Source organism: Hemicordylus capensis, chromosome 6, assembly GCF_027244095.1.
Source record: "Hemicordylus capensis ecotype Gifberg chromosome 6, rHemCap1.1.pri, whole genome shotgun sequence".
Lineage (NCBI taxonomy): Eukaryota > Metazoa > Chordata > Lepidosauria > Squamata > Cordylidae > Hemicordylus > Hemicordylus capensis.
Genome location: NC_069662.1, coordinates 53,167,899 through 53,181,853, shown reverse-complemented (window position 1 = coordinate 53,181,853; position 13,955 = coordinate 53,167,899). Strand labels below are relative to the sequence as shown.

General features: G+C 48.8%; 1 protein-coding gene across 3 annotated transcripts in view; it reads left to right on the top strand.

The window, feature by feature from the left end:
- The first annotated feature begins 357 nt into the window (after positions 1 to 357).
- Positions 358 to 13,955, top strand: part of FAM171A2 (family with sequence similarity 171 member A2) — a 56,038-nt gene continuing 42,440 nt past the window's right edge. The window contains exon 1 of one of the 3 annotated variants that reach the window (XM_053265856.1): positions 358 to 622. In XM_053265856.1, coding sequence (XP_053121831.1) covers positions 544 to 622 — 79 coding nt within the window. In that variant the 5' untranslated portion in view covers positions 358 to 543. Of the gene's footprint in view, positions 659 to 13,955 lie in introns of all 3 variants that reach the window. The other 2 variants (XM_053265858.1, XM_053265855.1) reach the window with 2 other exon arrangements.

Genomic DNA, 13,955 nt, shown 5'->3' with positions numbered 1-13,955 from the left:
ACCCTCGCATGCTCCAAATGGGAACGCTGGCGGTGAAAAATAAAACAAATTCCGGGCTAAGAGCAAGCACTTCACCATGCACATTCTCGGAGACTCCTCTCTTTCTTCCCCACCCGCCACGTACTTTACATACTCCAGAACGGACCCGCCTTTTCCGAAACGCATTCTTAAACTACCTTCGTTCTAACCAGCGCAATCTGCAGATGCTCAGAGGCCCACTTTTTCTGTGGCGCGTATGGCCCCCCCCGCCCTTTCCCCAAGACTATTGGGCCGTGTAAGCTGAAGCAAGCTAAGGGCGGAGCACGGAGGAAGAGAGGGAGGCGCTGGAGAGCCAGAGACGGTGGCGGTCCCGTCTTGTTCCTGCAGGTGGAGCCGTCGTAGCTGCTCTCGCTCTGCCCACCGGCCAGGAGGGGGCTACTGGGGACACAATCGCAGCCGCCGCCGCCGCGGCGTAACCGGATCCCGCAGAGCGAGGCGGTTGTCGTTGAGGTTTCTCCGGGAGCACCATGGCCGGGTAGCGGGGAGCTGGTGGGGGCGCCCAGGATGCTGCGGGCGCCGGCTCTGGCGATGCGCTTCGTCCTCCTCTTGCCGCTACTCGTCGGCTCCGGCTGGCCAGCTCGGGGTAAGGCGCAGCCGGGGGAGCCTCCCAGCCCGCAGGGTGAGTCCGTGAGAGAGCGGGAACGCGAGGCAAGGATCGGGGTGCTCAGGGTGCGCGAGGGAAGCCCTGCCCGTGGGGAGGGGCAGCGGATGCGGGGGGGGGTGAGTGTTCAATGCAGGGGAGAGGAGAGGCTGGAGAAAGCGCCCCTTCCGTCCGAGGAGACCTGGAATCTGCTGGGGGGGGTCAGTTCTCTGGGGAAGGGATTACGCCTTGAAATTTGGGGGCGATCGTGCACTGTATCATTCTCCCCCTCCCCCGATCAAGGTGAGGGGGCATTAGACAGCTGCCTGGCTTTTCCGCGCCTTGTTATTAGCGCGCACACCCACCTACTCGTCCTTTCTTGATCGCCCTGTGGGGCTCTTCCCTTCTCTTCCCCCAGCCCTCAAAGATGGGGGGGGGACCCGCCTGGCTTTTGCAGCGTGGCAGAGGAGGGGTGGGGGGAGGTGGGTGGGTCCGCGCTGATTTCCTTCCCACCCCCACTGCGCCTCTCTCGATATTGGGAGACCCATTGTCTGCTCCAGATATACTCTATTTAGAGGGCTCCCCTCCCGCGACAAATGCAATGGAAAGGCGCCCGGAGGGGGGTAGGGCAGGCAGGAATCGACGGACTGCTTCCTGGGACCAGGGCTGGGATGGGATCGCGGCGCGGCTCTATTCTGGTCTTTCTCCCCATCGCGGGAGGGGAGCTTGTCTCTCTTCTGACGGCCTGTTTGGACCTCCTGCTCTCACCTCCCATCTGTCAGCCTGCATAGCATCCCCCTCCCCATCTTTCCCTCGACCTTCTTCCCCCCCCCTCCCTCCTCATCCCTTTGGCCGACCATCTCCTTACATGGTCATCTCCCCACACCCGACCAGGGTCTTTTCCCTCTGCCCACTCTGAACCTTTGTCTCCCTCTCTCTGTCATCCACCCACCCATCTAGTCATGCCCCGTTCTCTCTCCTCCTCTGTCTGTACCATCCGTCAAAAATACCTTTCCTAACCTTTCCTAGGTCTGTTTTATACACACTGCCTAAGTCTTCCCTGAACAAGGTTGCTTCTCAGTCCACACCCATTTGCTCACTACCCAGACATCCTTTTTGCCCTCTGTCGATGTACTTGTCTCATCGGTATCTTGTATTCTATTTGTTTATTTCCAGTAATCCACCTGCATAAATTCACACATGCGTATACATTGCCTGATGACACACCTGAATGTGTGAGCTCCCCACCCTGAGTGGTATTGTGTCTGAGGTGTCAGAAATGTTCTGACTGTGATGTTTGCTCTGTGATGACCCTTTCCCACATATATCAACATGCATGTGTGGACTGGGCCTGTATACTCCATTGTACTCTCTGTTTCTTCTGCATTCCCTCTATTCTGTCCCTCACATATTGCATTTTTCGAGATCCATCCCTTTAATCTACCCATCCCCTATAGACTGCTGTATTTTTCCAAGTGCTACAGTGACTTAATTCCTTCTCCCCACCCCTTTCTTGGCGCCATATCCCTCTCCCAGGGGAGTCCAGCTTGGAACATGTTGTTTGCCCTGGAGGCGCTGATTGGCGGCCCATGCTCCATCCCACGGGCAAGTGTCTCCCTCTGGTGGTGGCAGAGGGCAGAAATGATGGCCCAGGGAGGAGGAGTGGTGCCCTGAGGTTGGTTAGGTGGGTGTGAAGGGCAGGTTGCAGTGGGCAGGTTGCCTCTTTCTGCAGCTGTGGTCAGAGGGGAGCTGCATGGTGATTCCCACAATAGAGCCTCCACATGGCTGTATTTCAGTGGCTTTCCACCTGCTGTTGCTATTTGTGTCTTGGGTCCATATGGCAGAGGGGAGATAGAAGGGCCTGTTTGTCCTGGGTGATCAATGAGTGGCGGAGAATTATTCTGTGGGTGGTGGCGGGGAGGTCTCAAGCTTTATTCCAGCTAGTGCTCACTGGGGTGTGTGTGTGTGTGTAAGGGTGGTGGCTAGAAATTTCTCCCCTTCCTGGATGTTGCCCTGAGGGATCTGTCGCTTCACGTCTCTCCTGTTAAAGGCAGAACAGACTCTGACTTTTCGAGGAATCTGTATGTCTCCCCTGGAACTGTTGTCCTCGTTTTAACCCTGTCTTGCTCAGATGGGGGCAGGGGTGTAGTGGAGGGGGGACGCACGGGGAGGGGACGGAGTGCTGGGACTTCGCGGCTTCTCTGGCTGGTGGGGTGGGCATGGCCATGGGGGCTGTCATGGAGAGCGCCTGCTGTGCTTCTGAATTGGCAGCTACATCATTGGAGGGGGCACCAATTTGGTGATGGGAAGAGGCAAATTGATCCTGTCACACAAAGGGGGCAGAAGTGAGAATCGGGGTGGAGTGGCTGGTCTGGGCAGGGCAGGAGGGGCCTAAGGCTGTGTCGTTCAATTTGATTTTTGGACAGGTCAGCTCTCCTCCGTCACCTGTTGCCTGCCCCGTATACCTGCTGCTCCTCATAGGTACAGCAGCCAGCTAATGTATTTTAGTATCGCGGGCAAGAATATGTGGCTAATAAACTATGCTTCATCTAGCCTAAACCACAGCATGCCTCTTTGTGTGAGGGCCAGAGGGAAGAAGCTCTCCTTAAGGTGTTTGCTGCTTCCATTTTGAAAGGAGAAGGTCCACCTGTGTGCTTCCACATGCCAGGGCCATTAATCTGCTCGGCCTGTGCTTTGGCCAGTTTTTGGGTTTTTTTTTTTAAACAAAACAAAAACCAGAGGCTGGGTAGCCTCTCACTGTGCAAATGGGCAGGTTTCTATGCTTTCTTCATATTTGGGGAGTTGCTTTGTTTCTGTCTTCATCCTGGTTGCTTTCATATAAATGCCTCATTAACATTTCAGTTATTTTACTTGCTGGGCCTGTTACCTTTTCGATGAAATGGTTTTTTTTAAAAAATTAAAGAAGTGTTTAAGGTGTCGTTGGCACACACTGCCACGCCATCTGCCTGCTAACTGGGCAAAGAGGTACTTTTCAAAGTGGTGAATCCCTTTATATTAAGCAGGGGCACTGTTCCTATGCAACCCCAGCACAACATCTCTTCAACGGCTATTTGCGGGTGTCTGCCTTATGTTTCTTTTTAGACTGTGAGCCCTTTGGGGATAGGGAAGCATTTCTTACTACTTATTCTTTTTCTGCGTAAACTGTTTTGAGAACATTTTGTTGAGAAGTGGTATAAAAATAGTAGTAGTAGTAATAGCAGTAGTAGTAGTTTGTTTTTATTTTATTTATTTTACATTTTATACCCCGCTCTTCCTCCAAGGAGCCCAAAGCGGTGTACTACATACTTAGGTTTCTCCTCACAACAACCCTGCGAAGTAGGTTAGGCTGAGAGAGAGAAGTGACTGGCCCAGAGTCACCCAGCAAGTATTATGGCTGAATGGGGATTTGAACTCGGGTCTACTTGGTTCTAGTCCAGCACTCTAACCACTACACCACGCTGACTCTGATTATAAATAAATAAATAAATAAATAAATAAATCTACTATTACTACCACTATAATTTTATACCACTTCTATATTTTTATACCTGTGTCTCATGGAAGAGACACCGATTTGCCCATAACCTCTCCACAAATGAGCTAGCCATTGGGCAAACTTATCTCATTAAACCAGGCTGTTTTGTGAGGGCTTGGTTCTGGAAACTGTGTTTCCACAAGACAGCCTGGTTTAATGAGATAATGTGCCCAATGGATAGCTCATTTGTGGAGAGGTTATGGGCAAATCACTGTCTCTTCCCCTCAGTTTCGCATTTGGGAATAGGAAGTAATTGTGCTCTGTCTCTAACTATAATAAAAGTTCTGCATTCACATCAAGAGACGTATCAACTTAGCAAGACAAACAATGGTGCCAAAGTGTATCCACAAAGGACCTACCCCACCCTGAGGAATGAGCTGGGTGGGTGAGTGGGATAGGTCTACATTGTGAAAGCTGAACCTGCCACCATCTCTGAGATCTGGTGCCATTTCTCCCAGGCATTAATCTGTGCCCAGAGCTGAGACCTCAAACCTCTTTCCCATTCTAGGACAGCCGTACTAAGGGGGGTCCTCTTGAGCAGGTGCAGAGCCCCCTTTTTCCTTGCCACTGAGTAACTGCAGCCTCTAGACCCAAACATCTGTGACAATGGCTGCTGAGAGGGGGTGTGGTCTCCGGACAGATTTTAGTCCCAGCACCTGTCTTATTTCGAAACTAACCACTGATCTGACTATTTTCATTTATAAATCTGTTGCCTCATACAAGGCCTCGGCTACTTGGTGGCTTCCTATGCCCAGGCAAGCTCAAACCCGCTTCACTACATCGAGTGCCTTCGAGCCATTCTCTGCTTTCACTTTCAGGCTTTTTGATGGGAATTTGTTTGGTCTCTGATAAACTGAAACCAGGTCTTTGCTTTAATTGGAATTCTGGAAGAGAAAGTGCTTCCAAATCGCCCCCAGATCTGTTTGTAGTGGACTTTTGTGCCTTTTCAGTTTAATATCCAGTTATAATATCTCAGTGTCTGAAGAGACGAGCCTGGCTGAAGTTTTGGGCATTCTGCTACTCTCAGACAAATAGTCCTGAGCAGAGATCTGTAGCCAATAGACTTGGTGCTGGGTTGGAACTCCTCTTCCCAACTTAGACAGCGCTTGATCTGTCTGCCCATCCTTTTGACAGAGAGGTGTCTGATCTGTATAACTACACTGGTCATGAATATCCTGGCAAAGATGGTATATAGGAGATGAATCATGGAAGCTTATCTCGTGTACTGATGCAGTTGCTGAGAGTGTGTTCCCGACTTAGCTTGTCACATGTTGCTGTTGTCAATCTGTAATGGAAAAAGTAGTGTGCAAGGATCCAGCTCACTGCTAGCTGAACACTCGTCTATCCAGTGGGAATGGGCTAACTTCATTTACTAGGGATGCAAGTTGGATATGAGGAGGTTGAGAAGTAGATGTTGTGCAGGCAGCTCGCAGTACCGTTTGGCTTTGAAATGTTTTGGGAACTCAAGGGTCAACCAAACTATCCTCCCCCAACCCTAGCTGCACAGTTTGAGAAAATCCAGACCACAGTGTTCTGTAGGCGGAAAAATGGTGTAAGCAGTTGTGGACTGTATTCCCTTGGATGGTGTGAATGGGGGCTCAGAATGCCTTGGTTTGAAGTTTGAGGGTGTTCCTTGGAGGCAGTGATGAATGCCTTTTATATGCTTTGGCTGTTGAACCAACTATGGCTATTCCAGGAAAGGATTCCATGCTCTGGCCACCTCCAGACTGGATTATTGTAACACACGCTACATGGTGGTATTTTTAAAAAAGTGTAAGAGATTGGGACATCAGAATTCCTTCTTCCTAAAGGGGAAAAGAGCATTCAGAAGTCTAGGTACTTTTTGCCTTTTGCTTGGCTTCTTTTGCTCCTCCAAGGCCCATGAAGATACACAGACAACTGATTTAAAATTAACAGCGTGTATTCTCACCCACATCTTGACAGCCTTCAGCAAACAGCAGCAAGAGACAACTTCAGAGTTCAGGAGCCGTGTTCTTGGCATCGATCAGAAATTTGGCTGTCGTAAATCGAAAGCTAACTGTCTTCACACTTTGTTTTCACAATTCTACGTGCAATGTGATTGACCAATGATTTATAAGCCACAAAGGGGTGATGAATTAGGTTATAGGTTATGAGTGGTCTGGAGTGGAGAGCTTGTCTTGTGGTAGCAAGCATGACTTGTCCCCATAGCTAAGCAGGGTCTGCCCTGGTTGCATATGAATGGGAAACTTGATGTGTGAGCACTGCAAGATATTCCCCTCAGGGGATGGAGCAGCTCTGGGAAGAGCAGAAGGTTTCAAGTTCCCTCTCTGGATTCTCCAAGATAGGGCTGAGAGAGATTCCTGACTGCAACCTTGGAGAAGCCCCTGCCAGTCTATGAAGACAATACTGGGCTAGATAGACCAATGGTCTGACTCAGTATATGGCAGTTTCCTATGCTCCTATGTCCCAATTCTTCTGACCAATCATTATTAAGACAAACAAGGGGACAGAATTGAGTGGGTGACTCTAAGACAGGATATAAGGGAGGAGAATGAGAGAATAGGGTCACACACCTTCAAGGAACCACAGAAAAGAGAGAAGGGAAGGAGACAGGAAGGGGAGAAAGTGTGAAGACAGTTAGCTTTCGATTTACGACAGTCAAATTTTTGATCTATGCCAAGAACACAGTGCCTGAACAATCTGAAATGGTCTCTTACTGCTGTTTGCTGAAGTCTGTCAAGATTTGGGTGAGAATAAACACTGTTAATTTTAAATCAGTTGTCTGTGTGTCTTCATGGGCCTTGGAGAAGCAAAAGACAAAGTACCTAGACTTCTGAATGCCCTTTTCCACTTTAGGAAAAGGGAATTCTGATGTCCCAATCGCTTACAAAAGTGTTTTGAAAACTGATGCAAAATGTAACTACTCAGTATTAAGTAAGACTATCCAACTCTGCTCAGTCTGCACAAACTGCCTGTTTATTTCTAGACTCAGTTCAAGGACCTGGGCGCCTGAAAGATCTCCTTCTCCTTCCCCATGTCCTTCAGTTGTCATCTGAGGCCTTGCTCCAGATGTGCCATCCAGGGTGTGGTGAGCATCCATAAGGAGTCAGGCTTTCTGGAGACCTTTCAGACAGCAGGCTTCACTACAGGTTTACTGCAAAGCTGTACTGTGAGTTTGGGGCATAAAGGATACTCTGACACCAAAAGAGGATTTTTTTACCCTGGACATAAATCAGGCTAGGTTCCAATATGGAGGGGGAAACCCGAATCGTGTGTGAAGTGTTCTCTGAAATATCGCATGGACTTCGGGGTAAATCTGACCAATATGTGAACACACACACTCCCTCCCAAAGTAAAGTTGTGGTAAAGTTGCCATCTGAAAAAGCGCCTGGTGATGATGCCAACTTCTTGGAATGCCCTCTCTGTGGAAGTCAAGATGGGCCACTATATATTATATGCCTTTCATCTCTAGGCAAAAATGTGGCTGTTCAGAAATGCTTTCGATGCTGCTTGAGTCTCTTTGTAAGTTGTTGTGATGCTTCTAGGAGGAAACTGCTGGGTTTTGTATTTATCTTAAAGTTTTATTGCTTGATTGGAAGCCAGATTAATTTCATCTAGAAAAGCAAATATATAAAAATACTGTTGCAAGCATACACAGGAGACTTCCCTGAATGCATACGCACTTGAGATTGAACTGGACAGAACAAGAGGCCAGTGCAGTGGAGATTCAAAAGAAGTAGGAGCATGGGTGAGCCTTTAAGGCTGAGTTCTCAAATAAGTACAATTGCTCTTTGGATGAAAATGCATCACAGTGTTTCCCCCTGCCCTGCTCCAGGACAGTAGCATGCCATTTTTCTACCGCTACATTTCTTGAATAACACTCCCCCCGCTTTATATTTTTAATTTGCCCATGGCTGCTGTTCCAATTGGTGCTCTTTTTGAGTGAATGGATAGGGTGAGGAATCCGTGATGGGTTCCCGATTCATCAGCCTTCTAGGAGTTGGAGAGGAAACTTTGGACAGAGCTGTATCCAGATTCTCAGGTGGCAAGTGAGTTTGGCAAGATATCCTCTGGGAAGCGAGGCTGCTGGGGTGAGGAACTGGAGAGCACTGGATGATAGCCCGGTTGATGCTCACTTTGAAAAACTGCTGTTAGTGGTACACAAATGCCATCACTTCTTGATGTCCTCAAGTTGGATGCATCTGGATCATCCTGCAACCATCTTTCCCAGATTGACACAACCAGATCAGACTGAAGAAACAAAATTGGGAAGCGGAGCCTGACCACACACTGAGAGTGGCTTGCTGATAGGTCCTTTGACCACAATTATTCTTCCTTTCTGTAGCAGTTTTGCCCAACTTGTGACCCACCACATTCAAAACAGCCCGCCATCCAGTACTGTGGGTGGTCTGCTGGGTGCATAGGAACTGCCCTGTTTTTGCAGCCCCAGCTGGGCCACCGCCATCCATGACTGCTGGGCTATATTTGGCTTGACCAAGTCTGTTCTGCACCCCTCTCTTGCTTTTGTCCTGGCAGATAGAGAGGACAGGGCTTTCCGTATAGGTTCTGAGTGTTCCCCACCGAAAAGAATGGTCCTGCCATGTACAAGCCAGGCCTGATGGACAGTGTCAGGTTTTGAACCTGCATGGCAGCAGCTGCAGTAGTAGTTGTGTGTAGTATGCAACCCTTGGCGATTCCCCATCTCTCAGCCTGCCCTGCCCTGTTGCCTCCCACCCTCTGCCTCCATATGTGTGGGGGAGGCGAGAGTCCTACAGCCCACCCTGGGTGTGGCCTTTTTCAGGCCTGGAAGGGAGAGCAGGCAGTGTGTGTCCTTTTGCTCGCTCCAAGAATTCCTCTTGCACTTGGACTGAGATGAACATCTGGGAGACATCTGGGTCCAACAACATTCCCCAGCAGCAATAATCCATCTGTTGCATAGTTTTGGGAGGTGGGGGCGGGTTGGATTCACTACTGTTCTTCTGACCACAGCGGCAGCCACAGTACCAAGATGTGTTACCTTTGTTATAATAGCAAAAGATGAGCGGGAATCTGCAGATGGATTTAAAGATTGGAGTATCCGCTCAAGAAACACTGGCTCTAGCTGTGCCTGTGAGATCCCGGAGCATCGGCCCAGCTTTGCTCTTCAAGTCCTGGGTTGGGGTGGGATACATAACATCTTGTTGCAGGACCCCACTTGTCGCCATTCTCTCGAATACCGAATGTGAGTGGTCTGGGGCCTGTTAGTTTGGAACTGAAGGGGTGTAGCTATGGGGGGGGGACACAAGGGGGGGCACAAATGTCCCTCAGCCCCCAAGGGAGGGGGGCTACCAGCTGGGTGATGGCTTGCTCTTTGCGCTCCCTCTCCTGCCTCTCTGAAGAAGAAGGCAGAGGGGAGGAAGGCAGGGACCCTCTTCACTTGTTGTTCCAGGGTCCACTGCAACCTTGCTGTTCCTCTGAATGGGGCCATCCAAAAATCAGGTTATGGTTTCTATATACTCAAGGGAGCTTCCCAGATAGGCAGAAGTAATTTTTTGTAAACTTCCCTTCCCACCTCCCTGCCAAAAAAAATTAAAATGGTCTTACAAGGGCCTATGCTCAGTGCTTTCAAGGTCTGCAGAATGCCGAGGGTGACAGTTGTGGGGGGGAGAGGATGTGGAGGGAATGAGCCTGCATGAGGCATTTATAGTATGTTGGAGGTGGGGATTAGGGTGGGACGGATGCATGCCATTAGAATAAAACACTTCCTTCCCCACAGTATTCCAGGGAGCTTCAGGAAGGAGGAGAGGAAAGAAGACAGCTTTTTATTTTATCTATCTACCTTCAGGGCTGCTCAGCTTCGGCCCTCCTGCAGATGTTGGCCTACAATTCCCATAATCCCTGGCTATTAACCACTGTGTCTGAGGATTATGGGAGTTGTAGTTCAAAAACAGCTGGGGGGCCTAAATTGAGCAGGCCCGATCTAATTTGTATATCATCCCGCCATCCCATTTGTAGGCTCTGGGTGCTCTACAACAACATAAAAGAAATTTAAAATGAAAACCTTAAAACAATTTAAAACCACAGTCAAGTTTTAAAGCTTGGGTAAAAAAATTAGTCTTGCGGGTCTAAAAGTCTTTAAGGACTTTTAAAAAGTTGTCAGAAATGGGGAGGCTCTTATTTCAGTAGGGAGTGCATTACAGAGTCTCAGGGCAGCAACAGAGAAGGACCGTCCCCGTGTAGCCACCAAATGAGCTGGTGGCATCTGCTGATGAACCTCTCTGGATGATCTCAATGGGTGGTGGGGCTCATGGTGAAGAAGATGTTCTCTTAAATACCCAGGGCCTAAACTGTTTAGGGCTTTATAGGTTATAACCAGCACCTCTTATTTGGTCCAGAAACTTATTGGTAGCCAGTGTAGCTCTTTTAGTATAGGAGTAATATTGTCTCTCCGAGATGACCCAGAGACCAACCTGGCTGCCTCATTCTGTACCAACTGCAGTTTCCAGACTATACAAAGCCAGACACACCTAGAATGCATTGCAGTAGTCAAGTCTGAAGGTGACCAGCATATGTACCACTGTTCTGAGGTAGTTTATCGCAAGAAACGGAAGCAGCTGGCATATCGACCAAAGCTGATAGAGAGCACCTTTGGCCACTGCCTCAACCTGAGTCACCAGGTAGAGGTTTGGATCCAGGAGTACCCCCAGACTGCATACCTGTTCCTTCTGGGGGAGTATGACCCTATCCGGAACCAGTAGATCAAAATTGTCTCCCAAGTTCCAACCCTGCACAATAAGTACCTTATCTGGATTCAGTCTGTTTGTTATCCCTCATCCAGCCCATCACTGCCTCCAGGCAGGCATTTAGGGAGGTTATCCCTTCTCCTGGTGATGATGACATGGAGAAATAGACTTGGGTGTCATCAGTATCCTGATAACTGTCTGCACCAAATCTCCTGATGATCTCGCAAAGCGGTTTCATGTAGATGTTAAAGGCATTTGAGACAGTATGGATCCCTGGGGGCCCCCATACCAAAGTTCAGATTTTGAAGAGCAACAGTATCCAAGAGACATCATCTGGAATCTGCCCAAGAGGTAGGAGCGGAACCACTGCACCTCCCACCCCCACCCCCCTCAGACGCTCCAGAAAGATACTATGGTTGATAATATTGAAAGCCGCTGAGAGATCCAAAATGACCAACAGAGCCACACTCCTGTCAGTTACTAATTGGAGATCATCCATCATGCTGACCAAGGCAGTCTCCACCCAATAGCCTGCCCGAAAGCCAGTTTGAAATGGATCTAGAAGATAATAAATTTCCTCCAAGACTGTCTGGAGCTGGGAGACCACCCCCCTCTCAGTTACCTTGCCCAGCCATGGAAGGTTGGAGACAGGCCTATAACTGCTTAACTCTGAGGCATCCAATGCATGCTTCGTCAGAAGGGGTCAAATGATTGTCCAGAACCACCACCACCCCCCACACACATATAATAAAAAAGCAGCCCTCAAATTGATCTCGCTAGAATTATGTAGCACAGTAGGAATAGATTTCAGGAGGTAGGAAAGGAAAAAGGTGTCCTTCCTCACCCCTTTCCCCCACCTCCTGCAAGCCTGAAACACTACTATAGGGGCTCATGTAAACAGGAACAATCCTGTTAAGGGTTGGGGATTCACTGCAACATTTTATTGCACATCTCCACATAATTAGAGCACATCTAATTTGCAAGTTCCTTGGAATTTTCTTTGGTTTATCTTGACTTCCTCCTCCACGAGGTAGGTCAGTTTCCATGGCTTCTTGGGAGAGAAGCCATGAATGTCAAGCTGGCTTAAGTTTGCAGTAGGGGCATGCCTAAGCTGTCATCTCAAAGCAAAGAGAAGGGATGTAATTAGATGATTGTGGGAGATTATGTAGGGGGTTGAGGGAGTGTAGCTAGTTGCTTTTTCACTCCCAGTCTCTCTCTCCCACCCGGAGTGCTTCACTTACATCTTTTGGCATTCCCCTCCAGCCTTGGGAATTGTGGCTAATAGTCACACCCTCCCATCAAGAATCCCTTTCCCCTTAGCCTCACAAATGCATATGCATAGTAGGGAATTTCATAGTGAAAATGGTGCATTTTGTGCATCATAGGAACATAGGAAGCTGCCATATACTGAGTCAGACCATTGGTCTATCTAGCTCAGTATTGTCTTCACAGACTGGCAGCGGCTTCTCCAAGGTTGCAGGCAGGAATCTCTCTCAGCCCTATCTTGGAGAAGCCAGGGAGGGAACAAAACCTTCTGCTTTTCCCAGAGCGGTGGCTCCATCCCCTGAGGGGAATATCTTACAGTGCTCACACATCAAGTCTCCCATTCATATGCAACCAGGGCGGACCCTGCTTAGCTAAGGGAACAATTCATGCTTGCTACCACAAGACCAGCTCTCCTCTCCATCCTCGGAGGCATCATCATTATTGTAACATGCATGACGTAGGGCTGAGTTCTGATTTTTCAGAATAGTCCCCAGAACTATTTGGGCTCAAACTGAGCCCCACGCTAATCCTGGCTCAAACTGATCCCTCACTGGATGGCCTTGGGCAAGTTGCATTGCTTGAGCAAGTGTTTTCCCTCCCTAGTTACTGCTTACCAGAGCAATGGGCAATAAGGCCATAGCCCAGTGGTAAAATGTTTGCTTTACCTGCAGAAGGTCTTAGGTTCAATCCCTGGCATCTCCAGGTAGGGCTGGCAAGATCCCTGCCTGAAACCTTGGAGAGCTGCTGCCAGTCAGTGCAGACAATACTGACCAATAGTCTGACTTAGTATAAACCAGCTTCCTGTGTCCAAGGCTGCACACAGGAACAAACAAAAGCTCCATACTCCTGATAAAGCACTGCTTTCTGTCTTATGTGGACAAGATTGATGGATTCTGACCAGAATATAGTCAGCAACATACCCACGTCCATATATGGCAGAAGCATAACTTGAATCAAGGTGATATTTTTCTTAATTATTGTAAATCCAGTGAAGCATATCTTTGGATCATGCTGCACATTAAGCAGGTGAGCTATGCTTCGGTCTCCTGATGTATTTCTCTTTTTCTAAAAGCAGCCATGGGGGTGGGGATGTTGTCTCTCTCCTCTGCACCAATTCCCATATGCAAATCTCATCCACCCACCTGTGGAGTGGCAGTGTTATTAACCAGGGCAAAGCACGAACCCAAACTGCCACCCCCGTCACGTCTGCTTTAGGGTGGGGGGACATATCTATACATATTGGGAGATCCAAGCACAGATCTGCATAATGCTTTGGATCATAACATCAGACAGTGTGACAAAATAATCCTTCCCCCTAACATATTGTAGATGTGTTCCTGTTCTTGCCCTGCTTTTGCTAGGATCTCAGTTCTTCTCAGATGAGTGTGTGGAGCAGAGATGTCCCCTGACTGACCCTGTCCAACCTGCCTCTACAGATGTGCAGGGAGTATTTCCTGTGCCCTGGGTGTTACCCGTTAATACTGCAGCTTTGACTGTTGATTTATATAGGGGTAGGAATGCCAATAATAAATGTTTGTGCTTGTGGGCCTGGGGCACATGCAGTCAGTACAGGGTGGGCAGTGGACAAAGGCAGGTGCAGGATTTGGAGCACTGGAGAGGATCGATGCCATGCCTTGGGCAAGCAAGGGAGGGGCTGGGTTGACAGCATGGCGATAATGGACTAGGAATGTGTCAGAAGGTGACCTGAATATGGGTGGCTGTGTGACATGGATGGGACTGATGACAGATTGGAGGCAGATGCTTGTTTTTTCACAGAGGTGAAAGAGGGTTTGGGCTCTTGGTGCTTGTGACTTTGGTCTCTAGTAAACAC